At 39.0% G+C, this 21,049-nt stretch overlaps 2 protein-coding genes across 3 annotated transcripts in view; both read right to left on the bottom strand.

The window, feature by feature from the left end:
• Positions 1-14,241, bottom strand: part of SLN (sarcolipin) — a 78,502-nt gene extending 64,261 nt beyond the window's left edge. The window contains exon 1 of one of the 2 annotated variants that reach the window (XM_068556008.1): positions 14,162-14,241. The gene's annotated coding sequence lies outside the window, so the exon portion shown is untranslated. Of the gene's footprint in view, positions 1-6,932; positions 6,994-14,161 lie in introns of those variants that run through there. The other variant, XM_068556010.1, reaches the window with a different exon arrangement.
• The window catches only part of SLC35F2 (solute carrier family 35 member F2), a 45,990-nt gene continuing 27,502 nt past the window's right edge, over positions 2,562-21,049 (bottom strand). The window contains exons 2-8 of the mRNA XM_068556007.1: positions 16,239-16,414; positions 14,162-14,289; positions 9,760-9,919; positions 8,738-8,894; positions 8,153-8,205; positions 6,933-7,087; positions 2,562-3,528 (exon numbers count right to left, since the gene is read on the bottom strand). Of these exons, the coding sequence (XP_068412108.1) occupies positions 3,343-3,528; positions 6,933-7,087; positions 8,153-8,205; positions 8,738-8,894; positions 9,760-9,919; positions 14,162-14,289; positions 16,239-16,414 (1,015 nt within the window). The 3' untranslated portion in view covers positions 2,562-3,342. The remainder of the gene's footprint in view (positions 3,529-6,932; positions 7,088-8,152; positions 8,206-8,737; positions 8,895-9,759; positions 9,920-14,161; positions 14,290-16,238; positions 16,415-21,049) is intronic.

Below are 21,049 nucleotides of genomic sequence, written 5' to 3'. Positions count from 1 at the left end.
ATTGAAGAACTGCATGTTCAGCATTACCTAATGTCCTCATAAATCTCTTGTCTTTTAATAAGCTAAGTGGCTATTTGCTGAATTTCCCTGATTTATTGGTATCTTTTGAGGGCTGAGGATATATCCAGATACTAAGTGATTAAATGTGGATGAAAATGGTACATCACCATAATAATGACAGAAAAGAGAATCGTGACTAGGCATATAGAAGACGTCACAGAGATGCATGTCGACAGCTTCTTAAAAGGGCAGGCTCCAGAGCCGCAGAGAAAACTGCACCATCAAGCTAGTTTTTACAGGAAAATCTTCCCAGTTCCTCTCATTGGAGGTGCATTCCACAGGGACTACGGCCCCCTCAGAACTCAGTTTCAAGAAGCAGTGGGAACTTCAGGCCGCCGACTAAACTGAAGGGAATCCTGGATCCTGTATTCACTTTAGCCACCAAACTATGACCTGCAAAGGATATTTCAACTTTTCTGGCACCTGCATTCTTCAACAGTTAATCAAAGGCAATCCCTGCTGAGGACAGTCATCATAATACCCTCTTTTAAAACAAAACACTTTGATTTAACAGAACGTTATGGAGGCACTACAAAATGAAAGATTATGTCACAGGTCTCTTTTATAATTGTTAAAGCGCCACCTGCTGGAAATACTGATCTTACATACCAATTCTCTGTGAGACACTGGTATCAGAAAGATGAGAAATGTTAACTACTCATCCACAAAAGAGAACCTAGATTCAAAATGCAAATAACAAAAATGGCTCCAGCAAAGCCCTCTCTTCTTACAGTGTTACCACAGTCCAATTGCACAATTTATTACCCCTATACAACACTAGGGAATGACCTAGCAACTCTATTATATTATTCAGCAGGATTTTTTTTTAATGGCACGAATATCTACAAAAAATATAGAAAAATCAATATTGCTCTAATAGGCTGAGAAAGAATTTATAGGAGGTTTTCAACTTAAGAACGTGTTGTGTTTCAAAAGCTTGTGTGTCAGGCTTCCCTGGTGGCCAGTGGTTAAGGATCCACCTGCCAATGCAGGGGACATGTGTTTGAGCCCTGGTCCGGGAACCCATATTCCACGGAGCAACTAAGTCCGTGCGCCACAACTACTGAGCCTGTGCTCTAGAGCCTGTGAGCCACAACTACTGAGCCCGTGCACCACAACTACTGAAGCCCACACACCTAGAGCCCGTGCTCCTCAACAAGAGAAGCCACCGCAGTGAGAAGCCTGTGCACCGCAACGAAGAGTGGCTCCCACTCGCCGCAACTAGAGGAAAGCCCGTGCGCAGCAACAAAGACCCAATGCAGCCAAAAATAAATAAATAAATAAATAAATAAATAAACAAATAAATAAATAAATAAATAAAAAAGAAGCTTGTGTGTAAGCCAGATGTTTGAAAACATATATTCCATGAAAGTGGTATTATGCAGGCTGGTTAAACTGACAGTCTTCACAACTTCCTTAAACCTTGCACAGCCTTGCAGTACTATTATTTAGTTGCTGAATGTCATTCATAGCATTGCTTCTTTGGAACATTATTCTGAGTTTTAATTTGGGATGCCCAGATTGGAACTCCTCTGCCCCTTTCCAAAGGGAGCAAGCAAGGGGAAACACCAGGATTAAGGGTGATGGGTAGAAAGAGAGCAGGGTAGGATAATTTACTCCCTACAGACATGTATCTGCATAAAAGGCCTTACTTTAGATCAATCTCCCCTTAAACGTTCTGAGCTGAGACCAAAGACAAAGTTCATTTAATAATCACTCAAGAAGTAAGATGAGCAAAGGACTAGAAAGATGCTAAAAGGCTGTTGACCTGGAAGAGCTCAACCCGTGATGAGGAGAGGCAGGTAAACAGCAACACCTCAATTCAATAAGTGCTACGAGGAAGGGCCCTGTGAACCTAGAGGAGGTGGGGGACCCAGCCCAGATGGCCTAAAAAAGGCTTCATAGTAGAGATGACATTTGAGCTTAGCCTTGACAGACATGTGGGATATTGTCACCTGAGATTCTCTACTTCACCACTATCCCTATATATACAAGTTTATTATTAAGCAAGATATTTTAAGAAATAATCAGTGTATTAATCAAACTGGAAGTCTTCCCCAAAAGGCGAAACATTTTAACATAATCTTTTTCCATTCACTGACAGTTGTTAATGGTAAGGAGTGAAAAACAAACATCAGTTTTAATTGGCTGCAGGAAGTGAAAGGTTATTTCACTCAAAAAGGTTTTTTAAAAAACCCATTAAGGTAATTCAAAATTTTTAAATGTTTATTCCAGCAAATGATCTGGGAGCTTACTCTGATTTCCCCTCCATTCTGGCAGAGCCCCAAATAGATAGGTTTGCTTCGCCTTAAGAAGACATGATTCTGAAAAGTTGGATATGAGGAAATCTTGAATATATTAAGTCATTTAAAATCCACAAGGGGAATTAAGTAATCAAAAAAACCACACAGTAAATATATTTCCATGAAATCAAAATCTTTTAATAATATGAACACTTACCCTCAATTTCTTTATTATATTTTTACCTAAAAAAGTTTACATACAGAGTTTTTGTAAAGTGTCATACTAGTAGTTGATATCATAATGATGCTACATATTAATACTCTGTATTGAAGAAGTATCATAAAAATCTCATGGCACATTATTTGCTAAGAAGTAGCATAATAACAATTGGGAGAAGGTTCCTAGGTTTACTGTACTCTACTTTACGGCTTCTATGGTACTCACAGTTGTATCCCAGGATTTCTCAAGTACTGCCCCACCCATGTTCCCAACATGTGCAATCAGTCACCAGACCTCACCTAGTGGCCTAAAGGCCACGAGGCTTGTACAAGGATAATAACTGCCTCAGCAGGACAAAACTCAGATGCCTCCAAATGAGGAAACCTACTCCAAAACCATCCTGGGCTGCCCCTCCTCCTGACTACCCAGCCCAGCCTGGACAGCCTGCTTTCAGGCTCTGTCCTGAGGCTGGCTCACACCCAGGTATCTATCCAATCCTGCTTTCCTACTTCTACCTCTAAGACCCCAGTGTGGGCCCCACTCCTTGTCTCCCTGACACTAATAGGTATTGGCCCTCAAACACACAGAAACACAATTCTGGCCTTGGCTTCTGCCCTATTTTGGAATTTCTATTTTTGATACATTATTTTGTATTCCTTTGTAAAATCTAACCACTGGATCCAATCCAATGTTACTGAGTATTCACTCTGAGTCTGATAATTTTCCAAGTATCCCAAGGCAGTAGGCTCTGCTTTATCCAGGTGACAGCTTCCAGCTTCCCAGGAAACCCCAGGTGTACGTGTGTGCCTTCTTCTCCAGCTACAAGACTGCAGAGTGGGCCTCCTGGAGGTTCTCCTCAAGCTTCAGTCCCAGGTTGTCGATTCCAATGCTGGTGACTGGTGGCATGCTGCTTTCAGCCAGCTCTGCAGTGCGTGTCGGGGTGGAGCAGTACAGAATGAACCCCACCATGATGACGGTGAAAGAGAGGATGTAGAGTCCTGAAAACTAGGAGGAGATAATAGGCTATGGACAGTGCTCCCTCACATACACATCTTTGCTGCTGCCTTTTGTCAACGGAGATTTGAGGGTTACCTTCTCATAATTTTTTTTTCCGAAAGTTGCCCTAGGAGATGCTAATGACCAAAACCGTCCTGTGTGTGTGTACTGGTGAATGTGTGAGCTCTGCCCACATCACCTACCACATTAGCCAACTGGATTCTTGGATGTTTAGGAAATGGACTTTTGCCTTTCTCTGTGATAACCCAGCTGCATCCCACCTCACAACTAGTCCCACTTACTTAGTGGAGAGACTAAAATTTTAGCATGGTACCATGAGAGACCCAGATTCAGACCCTAGGCACAGCTTACAACACTGGTGTGAAACAATAAGAAAACAGAATGGTTTGGAGAAGGAGAAGAGAAAGAAGATGAGAGAGAAGAAAAAGTAAGACACACTCCCAGGCCTCCCTGGTGGTTCAGTGGTTGGGAATCTGCCTGCCAATGCAGGGGACATGGGTTCGAGCCCTCGTTCGGGAGGATCCCACATGCCACAGAGCAACTATGCCCGTGCGCCACAAATACTGAGCCTGCGCTCTAGAGCCCGTGAGCCACAACTACTGAGCTCGCGTGCTACAACTACTGAAGCCCACGCTCCTCGAGCCTGTGCTTCGCAACAAGAGAAGCCACCACAATGAGAAGCCCGCACGCCGCAATGAAGAGTAGCCCCCACTGGCCGCAACTAGAGAACAGCCTGCGCACAGCAACGAAGACCCAATGCAGCCAAAAATAAGTGAATAAAATAAATTAATTAAAAAAAAAAAAGACACACTCCCAAAGGTAGAAGGAAAAAATGAAATGGGTTTTGAAATGAGCATTAAGTAGATTACAGTCATCTCCAGGTATGGGCTTCTATGGGTCACTGTTGGCTTCAACATGGTAATGTTTCATAGATGCTCAATTACTTCTTAACCTTAAACCATTAGAACTTTTTAAGGAATGGAATAGCCACAGCCCTCCTCAAAGCTGGAAGGCCTCCACTGGATTCATTGATGATGCAAAGCCAGTGATAATGTCAACCGGAGCAGCAGCCAAACTAATTTCCTCCACAGGTTTCATTCTTGGATCCAATCTCAGCACAGCACCCAGCACATAGCTGGTATTGAATAAATGTTTTTTTTGGGGGGGAAATGATTCAGAAAAGATTAAAGGGAGTTAAAGCTATGTAGAGTACCCTAAACTTTTAAAGGCAGTATCATGAAGGTCAATCATGCTCTCCAATAGAATGTTCACTGTTACCTGTGGGAAAACCTAAGTAACTTATTCAAAACATGTCCTGTTTGGTTTGGTGGTTTTAAATGTTTATAAGAAAAAAGTATCTTTTTCCTCTTAAGAAGGCACATGATTAAATGGAGGCACCTTTATTAGAAGAGAGAGACTCTGAGGGAGTGAGATAATAAGTCTCCTGAATCACAGGCTGTTTTTTAAATTTTACCCTTTGTGTCTGGATCTATACAGGAAATTTCTTGTGGCTACTCTGTTCAGTGAGTATTTACTCAAGATCAATCCAGAGGAGGCAGAGTCTGACACCAATGAATACAGAAATTGTTTAATGTCTTTTTCAACTGTGTTTCAAAATATCAGAGCCAAAGTTATCTTAGATACTATAATTTCTTTAAATTAGTGACATATTGAACTTATGATTCTGTCTTTAAAAATTTCTTCTAAGATCCTAGATATTGTCATTATGCTCTGAATGATTTCCCACCTCTGTAATTTACTCTGAAGATCACAGCAGACCTCCTCTTTGCTCTACAAGTCTTGAAACAGCCTTTGACCCAAAAGAATAAAATCTGATATGGTTATGAGTGAGCTGCTAGACATTCAGGGACAAAGAAACATAAAGCAAAAGAACTGCAAAGGAACTTATAGTTTGCATGTTCCACTTTTGAGAATAATAGTATGAGTCATGTGGCCAAAAAAAAAATGACACAAAAGAAGGCTTTTTCTCATTAAAGTTAATACAGTTAAAAAGCAAATATCTACATTAAGGGATCTTATAATAGTCAGGTAGCGACAAGTGTACTTTCACTTTGAAGCTTTTATTTCTTTAAACTTACTTCCTCCTTGGACATTATTTTACTAATAAGGGAAAAGTAAAAGTTAAACTACTAAAGCTACCTCAATATGTTTAGGTTAAAAAAAAAAAAAAAAAGCACAGGTAAGAGGGGTCAAATGTTATACTGCAGAGCTCTCAAGCTTTCTCTGGGTATGGGTAGCCATCAACTGGCCTTGAACTGCAGAATAAAAACACCATGGTCCCCTAGTGGTGGCCATGTGAAATGCAAGAACAGCACCACGGAACAGCTAACTCACTTTTTTTTAAACTCACTTTTAAGGCCCACTTTGTACCCCTTAATAGAAAAAAAAATCTAGGGCTGTCAGGATCACTTCCCTGATTCACTTTGACATTTGTTACTTTTTAATGATGCCACCAAAAAGCTATAAATACTTCTTCAGTCTTAGTTCAGGAATACCTTAACCAGCAAGTTTGCCAAGATAACAGCTGGTTCCTGTGACATGTAAAAGCAAAAATGGTTTATGTTTCTTAAGCAGAAATTTCTGAGAACACACTGAACTAGGCATTGTGAGTTCCTGGCCAATTCCTGGGAACAATGTAAATCAGTGCCAAGCAATTTCCACCCAGATACAAAATTTTATACGGATAAAGAAATATAGTTGCTATCCCCAGCTAAAACCAAAATTATCAAGCAACAGCTGACATTCTAACTATTTGTTTAAATGACTGTAATAGCAGCCAAGTCAACAAGCTTTATACTATGGAAAGATGGATTTCTTTCTTTTTTTTTTAAAATAAATTTATTTATTTATTTATTTTTGGCTGTTTTGGGTCTTTGTTGCTGCACGCGGGCTTTCTCTAGTTGCAGCAAGCGGGGGCTACTCTTCGTTGTGGCGCGCGGGCTTCTCTTGTTGCGGAGCACGGGCTCTAGGTGCACGGGCTTCAGTAGTTGTGGCTCACGGGCTCAGTAGTTGTAGCTCACGGGCTCTAGAGCACAGGCTCAGTAGTTGTGGCACACGGGCTTGGTTGCTCCGCGGCATGTGAGATCTTACTGGACCCGGGCTTGAACCCGCGTCACCTGCATTGGCAGGCAGATTCTTAACCACTGTGCCACCAGGGAAGTCCCGGAAAGATGGATTTCTAAGGCAGTAGTTCTCAAAGCAAGACTCTTACAATAACACTAACATGCTATTTGCCTGGAGTGAGAGTGTCCAAAGAAATTCTTGTCAAGAAGATGAGAAGGTTTCATTTTGGGATCTAAAATCTTAAAGAAACCCATTACTTCTTTTAAACCAAACAAGTGTTCTGATTTGAACAAGATCTATTTGCTCACCTTATAGCCAAACAGAAAGAGTCCAAAGAAAAGACTGTAGAGGTCAGCTGTCAGGATGCCCAGGTTGACAGAAGTGGCACTAGTGACTTTAATCACCAGTGGCATGAAGCTGTACAGGCAAAACATACAGAGGGCAAATGCTACAAACAGCAGGGCTGTGAAAAAAATGGAATATCTATTGTTATAGGAAGAAACCAAAAGTTAAAGGTGCTGTGCTTTTAAAGCTTGACTGATATATAAAATTCCCTGATCCTTTAACATACTATCCACAAAGCCCCTTGTTAACAGTAAGCATTGCAAATGAGACACACAAAGCTCTCAGGAAAAAAATAATAACAAGATATGATGAAGAACTTAAAAAATTCAACAGAGTGTTAGATGATCAAGGCCATAGAATCTTGCTTATGGTGTAAGTCAACAGCTCTTATCACCCCGTGTTATCCACGTGCCCAGGGCAGAGAGATGCCAATGATAAAAGGCATCATGGTTGGACATGATTTGTGTGGTTGAATCAAAATAAAGTATTTTTAGGATATCAAAGATAGTCGTTAGGCCCATTATCTTTTGTACATCTCATAAGAGCTAGTCATGTGGGTGCTGAGAGATAACTAGTTATAGCAGTTATCTCTGCTTCACAACCACTTCCCCAACCTCGCTCAACACACACACACACACACACACACACACACACAGAGGCAATCTAAGTTATTTACTTGAATGAAATCATCCAAGCACGGTAAATGAATTTCAATGACACTTCATGTAGTACTTAATTTCTTTCCACGCATCATTAAATAAGGTTCAAATCTTTCTTATCAGATGAGAGTAGCAATGGAACGTGGTGGTGATGACACACCATCAGATTATTCAGGTTAATACTTCACAAATTACATCAAGCAGACAACCTTCACAAGAAGTCTGCGAACTCGAGATACAGATCTAGTTGAAAGTTAGTGTGACCAAAGGTCAGTCTTGTTCAGAATTCCTAGTAAAGAAAGGCTATTCCTGAAGGTAAAGATTAAGGATTAACTTTTATGGGGGGGTTTATTTACAAGTTCTCAGAGAAAACTCAATGTAAACCACTATAGTTCTCTGTGTACTAAATTACTCTGTGATTTTATATAAAAATGTCTAAATAGTATTACTAAAATGAAGTATTTATTTCTTGATGTGTGTCAGTTAGGGGAAAGACTAACAAGAATTATTATGTATGTACATACCAATTTTCCAGTCCCAGTGAATGCCGGCAATATCCTTATATTCCACAATCAATCTGTGATTAAAACAAGAGGTCACAGAGAGATCTTTATACTACTTTTCACTATTTTATAAGCAATTAAATTGCTTCAAGCTTTAAGTACTTCAAGGTGATTAATTATGTTGACTTTTGAATTTTTCTTAGAGTATAAAAATAACTATCTTTAATTAAAACGACAAAGAATAAAACCCAGAGGAGTCCATAAACACATGTTTGACACACTTAGAAGCACTCTACAGGAGGAAAACATGGCACTATGTGTTCCCTTTGAACAGGAAGTTAATATTTTCTAGGAATAATTGAAAAATAGAGTCTTCACTGGTGATATAAAGTCTACCACATTATAAGCAGGAATCAAGCCTCACACATGTATAAGAAAATGAGGCATAATTCTTAATGTTTCAAAAATCTTCTAATAGATATTTAGCAAGTTACTGATTTCAAATGTGAATTTGGGCCAAATAAACAATGAATATTAGTAGCTGGAACATAATCATCTATGACATATTTGCTTATATTGCTTTTAGGGATAAGTTTAGAATCTTACAGCTGTATGCCACTGATAATTGTTCCAAACAAGCCCACCATTCCTAAAAACTCCTGTCTGCTCAGCTTCTTCACGATGTATTCTTCACACACATTAGAAACAGCATAGAGGGAAGCCCCAAGAAGGACCAAGATGTCACCAATCAGTACATCACTACCTATAAGGAGATAAGCCACAAAAAGGAATACATTTGTCACTAGGAAAAACTTTCCAGCTTGCTTCCAGGAGTTTATCTGACTCATATTTATTTAAGTAAGATTTTACAGAAGAAGAAACCCTGATTTTTAGAAGTTTAAAGACTCTTGCTCCTCTCACTTTCCGGCACAATTCTGCTTTCATTTTTCTTATTTTGGATCCTCAGGAGACTAACAGATTGGAAGATGGTGGTGTATACCATAATGTAAGGCCTCAGAAAATGATTTTATGACATGAGAAATTAATGGAAATTATTGATGGGAAATCACTGAAAACTATAGGGAAGGAAGCTAGGTAAGCAAGGTAATTTTCTCAATCAAAGGAGACACTGAAGTCACTTGTATATTGGGTGAAATCATAGACCTTATTTAGATTTTACACTATCAACTATCTGAACCTTGACATAAAGAATATCAAAATGTTCTCATCTACAGAGTAACTGAAAAAAGAGGTCATTCAGTGAACACAAAGTCTCCTTTTTGATGAAAACAAAAACCAAGAATCTACAGTAAGATTTCCAGTAACTAATCCAAATGTATGGGCCAAAAAAAGATTATTGCAAATATATACAGAAACTTCTCTCTCATGACACAAACAAACCATTTAGTGTGACAAAAAACAGCAAGGACTCGGGGCAGGTAGAAACATAAAGACTGCTTTGTGGAAATGGTTATAGTACCAGAAGCAAGCAAATCTAAAAATAAAATTTTAAAGATAGTTAATGAGGACATGTTCTCTGCCTTTTACTTTATCTTTGCACAATAAAAGTGAGGACATAAGCAAAACTTTTTCTGTGACTAAACCAGAAACAAGTAACACAGTCTCACCTGAATTGTCTTCCCTCCCTGCTAATATGTCTGCACCAACCATAGTTCCTACGCCCAACAGACAGACAGCCACAGCGATGAAGTGGATCACTCTGTATCTTGCATAAAGAATAAACCACGAGAGAGCCATCAACACAGGAATCCCAAAGCAATCCAAAAGCTGCATGGAAGGAGAAACAGATGGCTTAAAACATCTCTCATTAGCTAAAAGATGATCAAGTAATAACAGGAGTCAGTGTTTATTGAGCATTTATTATTGCCAGCCCTGTACTAAATGCTTTACCTGGATTAACTCATTTAATCCTCACAACAACTCCATGAGATTAGAACTGCAATCTCCATTTTACACACGAGGAAAACAAAGGCACAGAAAGGTTAAATGAGTTGCCCAAAAATCACATAGTTAAAAGTGGTGGAGGACTTCCCTGGTGGCACAGTGGTTAAGAATCCGCCTGGCAATGCAGGGGACACGGGTTCGAGCCCTGGTCCGGGAAGATCCCAATGCCATGGAGCAACTAAGCCCGTCCGCCACAACTACTGAGCCCGCGTGCCTAGAGCCCGTGCTCTGCAACAAGCGAAGCAACCACAATGAGAAGCACGTGCACCGCAACGAAGAGTAGCCCCCACTCACCGTAACTAGAGAAAGCCCACGTGCAACAACGAAGACCCAACACAGCCATAAAGAAATAAATTTTAAAAAGTGTTGGAGCCAGTTGATGAACCCAGGAATTCTGCCCAACAGCCTATGCAGTTTACCTCTACACTCCCACCTGCGTTTATCCTTAAGTCCAGTAGACATGTGCCCATTCACTCAGTCAACAAATATTTAAGTATGTGATATGTGGGAGACACTATGAGAGGAGCTGGAATATAGAGGAGAACAAGAGAGACACAAAGAGGAGTATACAGAAGGCTAGACAGACACAGAAGAATCACACAACCAATATTTAAATGCAGTTGGGCTAAGAGCTACAAAAAAGTACAGGTTATTATGAGGGAGCAAACAGACACCATCTCCCTGACAAAGTGTCCAACCCCACCATATAAGACAGATGCTTGCTCACAGCAAATACTCTTGCTCATCTTCATCATATACTCCTCCATCACCTGTTGGTCCTGGGTCCAGAAAATACTTGCTACACCCCTGATATTGCCAGTCTGAAAGGCAGGGGGATTAAGAGTGCCAAAATTATAGTAAATCCAAAATCTTTGTAAGATAAAAGAAAAAGAGATTTCATTCACTGGATTCTTAAAGTCACAAATTTGGTAAAGTGCATTCAAGGATAAAATATATTCCTTTTACTAATAATGTTCCTGATGATGGTTTTTGATTGCTCATCCTGTTCTTTTTTTAACCTTGTCCCTGATTTGCTTTGTATCTGTTTAGTCTTGGACAAGGCAGGCCCCTAAATCTCCAACAGCCTGTTTGATCCTGTCCACAGTTGTTTACTGATCGCCTTTCACTGCAATGTCAAGTATAGGAATGGGCACCTTGCCTTGTGTTATTTATTCCAGCTGCAGAACTCCAATCTCTTAAGTGCTTTTTGAGCCTGCCTGAATAACCATTAAACGATGCAAATGATAATAGCTTGTCCTGGAAGACACCAACAGAATCCAGCCATAATGAAATAACAAAGTCTAAACTACATTCCTTAAACAAAAAAAGTGGAAAAAGTCACTCTAAAAACTATTACAGGAGACTCCCTATCCTCAAATTGTGTCTTAAAGTCAAACTTAAATCTGCTCTATTTTTAACAATTTTTGGTGGGCAATGAGTAGCCATATAAGGGAAGCACCTACATTTGGTAAGAGCTCCCAAGGCCTCAGGCCCCAGACCTACCATTGACCAGCTGTGTGATCTCTAGCTAGTCACCCTTTGAGTCAAAATCTGAAATCAAGAGATCAGACCAAATGATCTCACAGGTACCTTCCCACTCTAAAATTCCATGACTTCTAATCTGATATCTATCACATTCAGTCATTTATCTACATTGGATCTTTTCAAAATGTGTTCTTGGTGACAGATGCCTTCTGTTTGATGCTTGTAGTTCTAAGAGGCTCCCTATTTAATTTAATCTTTAAAAATTATTGTACAGTCACAGTAAGCAAGGAACTAAGTAAGAACCTGGAATGAGGAGAAGGCATGGATATAAACATGAATTAGACTTTATTAGAGATACAGTGGAGTATAGAGGAGAAAGTGAAATTGAACTAGGCCTTAGAGAAGGGGCTTCGAAAAGGATTCATTCTAGAAAGAATAGAGCAACATAAGAGAGAGAAGCCGCCTGTGGGTAGGGAATGTGTAGATGCGGCAGTGAAGTGAGAAGAGACATGAGTAGAAACCTAGGCCAGCAATGTCAATGGCCACATCAAGAACTACTACATTACTATTTGCAATTACAGAATCTTTGAAGGAATCCTTAAGAAGGAGTTTCAAAGACCATCCAATCTAAACTTCCACCCTTTTAAGGGGAATTCCCCGGTGGTCCAGTGGTTAGGACTCCAAGCTTCCACTGCAGGGGACACAGGTTCGATCCCTGGTCAGGGAACAAAGATCCCACATGTCATGCGTGGCAATCAATCAATCAATCAGTAAATAACTTCCACCCTTTCAGATTAACCAGGCCAGAGATTTACTCAAGGAGAGAATCCACTTGAAGAATTACAATGACAGGCACTCTCTACTGCTGGAAACACCTCTAGTTGTTAGATGTGCTTTTTATAATAGGGCTTGCTAGAACCAGTACATAACTGTACATAAGTACATAACTTTTGACAACCAAATGCTTAGGTTTTTCTAAGAGGCTAAGACGATAGAAATTGTTTGAGATTAGTTTAAGGCATGACCTTTAGTCACAATAACCCAGCTGTAAGTGTTTTGTTTAGCTGTGTTTAGACCTTGTACCAATTCAAAACTTCTAATTGTCATTAGTCAGAGATCAAAGTTTCTGCAAATTGTAATCAAGTAATTAAACTGTGTGTGAGACTATGAGGGTAGATGTGACTAGAAAAATGTCATTTTCTTTACACTTATACTCATTATTCATTGCTAAAAGTACACTTAATACTATTTTGTGATGAACTGCATCTTCTAGGTAACTCCTGGTTTTAATTTTTATGAAATTCTGGGTTTTTCACGTGCCTCCTATGATGTCTGTCTTAACAAATATTTCCTATCTTGGCTTTTTAACCCATGCCAGTCAAAACCCAAGATATTTGCTGAGGACAATGCTTAGCACAATATTAAAAGGCTTTCTGGTAATAATAGAATTTGATGCATATTCACATTGGAAAAATACTGTTTTCATTAATCCTTCTCTTTAAAATAAATCTAATCTCACTTCAATTTTTCCATGTTCCTAAAATTTGGAGATAAGACCATCTCTGTTTTATATTAAAAAGTGATGTATCAGGAATTCCTTGGTGGTCCAGTGGTTAAGACTCCGTGCTTACACTGCTGAGGGTGCAGGTTCAATCTCTCCCTGGTCGGGGAACTAAGATCCCACAAGTCGTGCTGTGCGGCCAAAAAAAAAAACAAAAGTGATGCATCAAAAGTCTTAAATTCAGTAAACTGTGAGGTCTAAACCTGGTATTGGAAACTATCTTACTTTCATCTCCATTTATAACACATTCTGTTGTTAGCAATGGGGAGTCAGTGTTATGATACATCACACAGTTCGCTAACATTAAGACAACTCTTTTCATTTTTTTTTTGGCTGCATGACTCGGCTTGTGGGATCTCGGTTCCCCAACCAGGGATGGAACCAGGCTACAGCAGTGAAAGCCCATAATCCTAATCACTAGGCCACCAGGAAACTCCTTAACATTAAGACAACTTAAACAATCTTCCTCAACTCCACCAGGTTGAAAAGTACTGCTATGTAGGAACATTTTTCTTTCAATCCAGTGAGAATAAACCTAGAAAAGGAATAGAGATATAAGTTTTACTTTTGGCTACCATCTCTACCCAAGATGTCTAATAGGTTCCTTCTAATTGTTCCTTTGTCTTGAATATCCACTTTACTTGCAAACCTCCAACTTTTCTGTAGCACAATGGTATATCCACTTTATATGCCATGTTTAAGCAACAAATAAAACAGAACTCTTGCCAACATCACAGCATCCATTGCCAACTAAATATTTATGTTTATTTTGGTAGCAACTGTTCTATTCTGCTATAGCATTAGCAGTTTGGGAACTGATTAACTTGTACACGTTTTCAGTAATTCCAGGAAGCCTTACTCATTAGCACATATGCTCCACTGGAAAACAGATAGCATCCACCTGTGTTTAGGTTTTCTTCAAGTGAACAGGTTCTTAATAAAATTAGGTGAGCACATATGAGTTCAGATTCTTCTCTTAAAGCTATAAAACCCAAACTGGTAAGAGGACTCCTTCTTACCTGGACACTGGTTAGAGTTGTGTACTGGTATGCTCTGACAATCAGGTAATTAGCTTCTACATCTGCTAGTCCAAGCAGGATGTACTTCCACCATTTCTTTTTCAAGATGTATAAAAGGTTATCACTACCTGGTTGAAAGAAATCTAGATTAGTACATGTACTTGAAATGATTCCATCCATGTTAATTTAGAGATAAAGAGTCAAAGCAAGGGTTTACTATGTATTCTGAACGTGGACCCTCCTAATTTCCATTACTCATAACCCAAACTCCTGCAACAGCTCAGCAGTCAGATTTTTTTCTAGTATGAGGCCCAAGCTAAGGTGTCATCATAGACCAAGGGTTCAATGAAAACACCAAAGAGAAAGGAAGTAAGAGAAAAGTGGTTAAGTTCCCTTTCCTACTGCAACAGAAATATAACATCCAGATCCCTAGGAAATGAAATGTTTTCTTATGAATTCATTGGTTATTTAACCTCTATTCATGAGCTTCTTCAAAGAAAACTCTGCATGTGGTCATTCTTTTGGAAAAGATGTGCTTTCAAGAGAAAATTAAGCCAGTGGTAAGTACGGAAAAAAGATTTAGTGGCACCATTGAAGAAACACCTTTTATCCCCTAAATTCTATTTATTCAAGTTAACTGTGATTCATTTCTTTGGAGAATCTAGCATCACAAGGATATATAGAGTTGGCACATATACAAGAAAGCTTTATGGGTAAGATAACCTGCAAGGAAATAAAGGTAGTGAGAATTGTAGCCAAATAATTATCATGAAATCCCAATCAGCAGGAACATCCTGAAAACACAGTTTGTCTTCCTCAAGATGAGATGGCATGGAAGGCATCTAATAACCATCCCTTAGGAGACTTCACTGATATACTTATGAATCACACTGACTTCCTAAAGGCCAATGCTTACATAGAGGGGAAAAGTCTGGGGCTATTAACCACGTACCAGTTCTATTTCCAACTCCTAAAGTTCTTGCCAAATTTGGAGTTTTCCCCTTAAGATATCTCTTTACCCCTTCCCACAACTGGTTTCCATTTTCTTTCAAAATAAGTTATTATTCCTGACACATAGAAATACCATTGATGTATTAAGATTCATATTAAAAGACGATTAGCAAATACCACACTGGTGATTTTATTATATGCCTTAAATGTGATGAAAATGGGAGTATTGCACCCTACCAATCAGTCTGGGTTACCCATTGTCTTTACACTCTTGAATTCAATCTTATTTAATTTATTTTATAATACCATGCTCTTCTTTTGTGGGAAGGATGGCTCTTATCATGACAAGAAGCCCCTAATACAGCATGGTGGTGAGTGCATGGGCTCTGGGGCAGGCTGCCTAGGTTGAAATGTGGCTCCACCTGCATGACTTATAGCAAGTTATCTAAGTACTACATGCCTCAGATTACTCATCTATAAAGTGGAGATAATAATAATACTCACTTGATTTGTTAGGAGGCTTCAATGAGTTAAGCAATTAAAATGATACCTGGCACAATACTGTTAGCCTAGTTTTTCCCATTTATAAATAGTTAGCTAGAAATGATAATTCTACAATGGTTCTAAAGCAACTTAACCAGCCAGTGATAAGATGTTAATTCCTTGCCAATTCCTTGTTTTGTTTCTCTCACAACATAGACTTGATCTATCAATACATGCAATTGGTGGTCCATTTAGCATTCTCCACTTAGCTGGAAATACATATTTTGGACAGTGAGGTTCTTGACTTTTTAAGTGTTTCTAATACTGTCTTTTAAATTTATCAACCATGGGGGGAAAAAAAAGATCTAACTTGTAATGGCATCTACACTTCTTTTTTTTTTAGACAACTCCTACGTTACAGTTTGGTGCTACTTATTTTAATCAACAATTTCAGAGAGTTATACACAAATCTCTAGTCACCAATTTAATAGAATTTAAAGGTGTCATACTTTTCTAATAACTTTTATAAAAACAGTAGTTTCCTGTTCTTGGTTTTGCCCCATATTTTATTTTTTGAACATCTAGAGCCAAAGATTTTTTTGAAGATAATTTGTTGAAAAGGTAATTCCAACATTTGACATACCTGATTGAAATGCCAGCATCACTGTATAAATTAGAAACAGCAAGCAATAGTTGATAAAGCTCTGAAGCATGGGGGTATTCACTTTGCATCTTTCTGCCAAATACTGGCTGGTGATGGCTGTCCCACATATACACAAGGACAACATCTGACCCAGGGCAATTGTTTTCAAAATATTCCTAGAAAATAAAGGAGGAAATCAGAGGAACTGGCAAGTAAGTTATATCTTTCACACACACACACACACACACACACACACACTCACTTTAGGGCTAAACCAAAAGGGAAATGCTAATAATTCCAGGTGGTTCTTTATTTCATTTTACCACTTACTTCATATGCACAAAAATTAAAGTGTTGGATTTTGAGAGACTACAGTTTTATTCTCTTTTACATTTCTAATTTTCCCCTCATTACCACAAAAATACATATTCCCTCAGTTCACTGATGATCTATTTAGAGATCATTTTGATCACTTAGCTATGTCATATTTTATTTGAATTATGTGTGTGTGATTTTTTAAAACTCAACTTTAACTCTAGTTTTAAAGTCTTCCTATTCATTAAATGTTTAACATTTTCTCATCCTTTCATTCTCCCAGAGACTTGGTTCCTTAAACTAGAAGCAGAGGCTTTCAATGTTACCTACATGTTAGAATCATGGAGCTTTTAAAAATGCTAATAGCCCAGGCTGCACCTGAGACCAATTATATCATCGCCTCTGGGGGTGGGTCTAGGCCTCGGTGGAATTCAAAGGTCCCCAAGTAATTCCAAATGCAGCCAAGATTGTGAATTACTGTTCCAGAGGCTGGCACTTTGGATCCAGAGAAGAATAAGATCTAGACCCTACCCTTTGGCATTTTAAAAGAGAAGTACCTTAACAACCAACTACGAAACTGCAGAAAGCAAACTACACAACAACAGTCTTGTAACAGTGGTGTGATTAAAGGGCTGAGAGAGCACACAGGTACTATTGGTTAATTCTGAGTGAGGGAGTTAGCAGGCAGGGAGAAAACTGAGAAAAGTTTTATGGAAGAGGTGATTTTTCAGTTAGGTTTGGAAGTATGTATATAAGAGATTTCTAGAGGAAGAAGTAGGGAGAAGGGAATCCAGGAAGAAGTAACTGTAGGACCAAATGTAGAGGCACAAACATGCAATGGTGGGTTCAGGAAACATCAAGTGGCATATGCCTAGGGCATAAGGTCAACAGCAAAGAGTGGAGGGCAAGAAGCCTGGAAAAGTAAGTAGAGGCCAGACTGTAAAAAGGTAACTCTGGTTACTATGAGAAGGACTGAAGGTTAGAAGGTTAATATAATAATCCATGGCTGAACTAAAGCCACATCAATGTGAATGTTAAATAGAGAATGATGTGAAAGACTCACAGAGCCTAGTGATCCATTAAATCTCAGGAGGAGGTATTGAAAATGATCTCTGGGTTTCTGGACTAGATGACTGGATAGATATAAGGCTGCTGACCAAGACACAGAATACAGGATGAGAAGCAGGTTTCGGCAAGGGGAGAGCACTGAGCTCAATCTGAGAGCACTAGAAATTGAGGTGTCTGGAAGGTCTAAGAGAAAAACATTAAGAGGTTTGTGACAAGTGGACTCTAAGACGGCCACCAGTGAATCTCTGTTTCTGGGTAGTTTTGCTCTGTGTAATCTCTTCCACTTGAACATGGGTTGGATCTTTGACTTGATTCTAACCATTAGAATACAAGAAAATTAATGGGATACCATACTGTACAACACAGGGAATATAGCCAATATTTTATAATAACTATAAATAGAGTATAACCTTTAAAAATTGTGCATCACTATATTGTACACCTGTAACTTATATAATATTGTACATCAACTATACTTCAATTAAAAAAAAAAAACTAAAAAAAACCAAAACAAAACCAGGATACCACTTCCATGGATACATTACCTGAGGTTATAACTTCCATCTTGCTACCCAACTCTATTGATTCTCTTTCTTGCTGGCTCTGATCAAACAAGCTGCTATATATAGAGAGGCCCACATGGAAAGGAACTAAGGGTGGCCTCTGGCCAACAACCAGCAAGGAACTGAGACCCTGAGTCCAACAGTCTCCAAGGAAATAAATCTTGCCAAAATCAACATGAGCTTGGAAGCAGATTCCCTCCCCAGTCATGACTTCAGATGAGACTCTAGCCCTGGCCGACACCATGACTGCAGCCTTATGAGAGACCCTGAAGCAGAGGGCAGAGTTAAGCCATGCCCAGATGCCTAATTCATAAAAACTATGAGATAACAGATGTGTATTGTTTTAAGCCACTAAATTTGAGGTAATTTGTTACACAGTAGCAACAGATAACAAATACAAGGTTGAAACTCTGGACTTCAGAAAGACCATATCTGTTTTACTCTCCACTACATATCCAGTGCTGGCACTTTGTTGTCACTCAATAAATATTTGTCAAGTGAATGTAAACGGATAAAGAAATTACCAGATATGCCCAAATATATGGTTACCTGAAATATAAGACACTTCCCCACTTACCCAATGAAGTGCAATAGTCAGAGAAAGACAAGAAATTATGACTGCCATGATACAGAAACTAAGAGTAGAAAAACATTTCAAGAAGGATGAGATCATCAATACTACAGTGTCAAAAACTGCAGAGAGAAAAGGTGTCATCGTGGCTAAAGAGACACAGTTGGACTGGCAAGCTGGAAGCTGCTAGATGGCTTGGAAGGAAAGCATTTTGTTAGTGGTAATGACTAAAGTCAGATTCCAGTGGGCTGAGTGAGTAGAATATGAGCAAATTAATGCACCAAACATAAATATCTATTTTTTTCTTTTTAATGATGAAAAGGAGAATAGCGATGGGGAAAGAGTTTGAAGAATAAGCAGCAGTGTTGAGGACAAGTTTTTTGCTTGTTTGTTTGTTTGTTTAATTATTATCTTGTTAAAGGAGCAGGGAAACTTAAACAAGTTTGGGAGATGAGCAGAAGGCAATATGGGTGAAAACTTGAAAGAAACTTAAAAGAAATTAAAAGAGATGATGAAGACATATAGTTCCTGGAAGTTTCAGGGACCAGGATTGAGAATACTGCAACTTTTATTTAAATGTTCTCTACATAAATACTTCCTTCCAGAGTTGCTCTAAGCAAAATAGAAAATACCCAAACTGCAGAAGACAGAGAATATCTGTTCTAAGAGTTTACAATGTATTTTTTCTTTGGAATATTTGCTTCAGTAATTTGCAACTAATCTCAAACAATCCTAACACAGGCAAAAAGAAAAAGGGGAAATTTGCTGGGTAAGTCAACCCTAAATATATACTTATAGAGCATCTACCATGTGCCAGGCCATGAAGATTCAAAACTGGATAGGCACTATCTGTGCCTCAGAGGCTCAGAGACCACTGGGGATAAGTAGGCATATAAACTAGTAATTAGGGCACAGACAGACAAGTACAAAAATGGGCTAGTTACAAGAACCTCATGAGTTCACTAGACAGGCACAGTAAGGAAAGGTATCTCAAGCAGAAGGAATAGCAGGTACCAAGGCACAGAGTTCTAAAACAATATGGCACATTCAGGGATTTCAAGTGGGTTGGTGTAGCTATAACCCAGAGTATAAGAGAAAAACAAAAGCAGCAAATGATGGAAAAGTCAATAGAATCGAGATCAAGAAGAGATCTAAAATAGGTTCTAAAGTTGGTATCTTATTTTGCTGGTGGTAAGCTCATTGAAATCTTCTGAATAGGAGGGAGTAAAGAGATTAGCAAGGCAGGAATTGAGCATTCCTGGGTCCCTAAATATGTCATAGCACATTATGTCATAACACAGAACACCAAAACCTAACCCTTAATTCCTGCCATGGAAGCCAATTAAAGAGGAAAATTGACAGAGACAGATCTATCTAATATAATACCCAGTTTTCTGGATCAGACACCTGTGTAGATAACAATGTAATTAATCAAGATCCCAAAGACAAAAGGAAAAGGCACATTTGGAAAAGAGATTAACTCCATTTTGGACATGCTGGATTTTGTTTAATTATGAGACAGTCAAGAAGAAATGTCCAGTAGACAGTTTGGAGCTGGGAAAAAGGATTGGATTGGAGAAATAAATTTGGGAATCATGATCATAAAAGTGGTAATCAAAGTTGGGATATAAATGAGGTCACTAAAATATATACCTAAAAATTGAAAAGAAAAGAGGGTAAAAAAGAAACTTTCTGGGGGACTTCCCTGGTGGCTCAGTGGTTAAGAATCCACCTGCCAATGCAGGGGACACGGGTTCAAGTCCTGGTCCGGGAAGATCCCACATGCTGCGGAGCAACTACTGAGCCCGTGTGCCACAACTACTGAAGCCCATGTGCCTAGAGCCCGTGCTCTGAAACAAGAGAAGCCACTGCAATGAGAAGCCCCACTGCAATGATGAGTAGCCCCCGCTCACCACAACTAGAGAAAGCCCACGTGCAGCAACGAAGACCCAATGCAGCCAATAAATTTAAAAATAAATAAATAAATTTATTTTTAAAAAAACACTCTGGGAAACAACAACATTTAAGGGGCAGAGGAGGAAGAGGAATTAGAGATGGGGATGAAAGGGCATGGTCAGAGAGACGCAGGGAGAAAACAAGGAAAAACACTCTGGAAGCAAGAGTAAGTGGTATTTCAAGGAGGAAGCGCTCTACAGTTTGAACTGCAGCAAATTGCTCCTAACTGCACTTCCTGCTCTACTCTCTCTCTCCACAAATATTGGCAAAATCAACATATCCCCCTTGTGTTCTCCCCAATCTCTTAGCCCTCCTGAGATAAGTACTTTCTAGAACTT

This window comes from Eschrichtius robustus, chromosome 11 (genome assembly GCF_028021215.1).
Source record: "Eschrichtius robustus isolate mEscRob2 chromosome 11, mEscRob2.pri, whole genome shotgun sequence".
Classification (NCBI taxonomy): Eukaryota; Metazoa; Chordata; class Mammalia; order Artiodactyla; family Eschrichtiidae; genus Eschrichtius; species Eschrichtius robustus.
The sequence above is the reverse complement of the archived record's forward strand: the minus strand, read 5'-3'. Positions and strand labels throughout refer to the sequence as shown.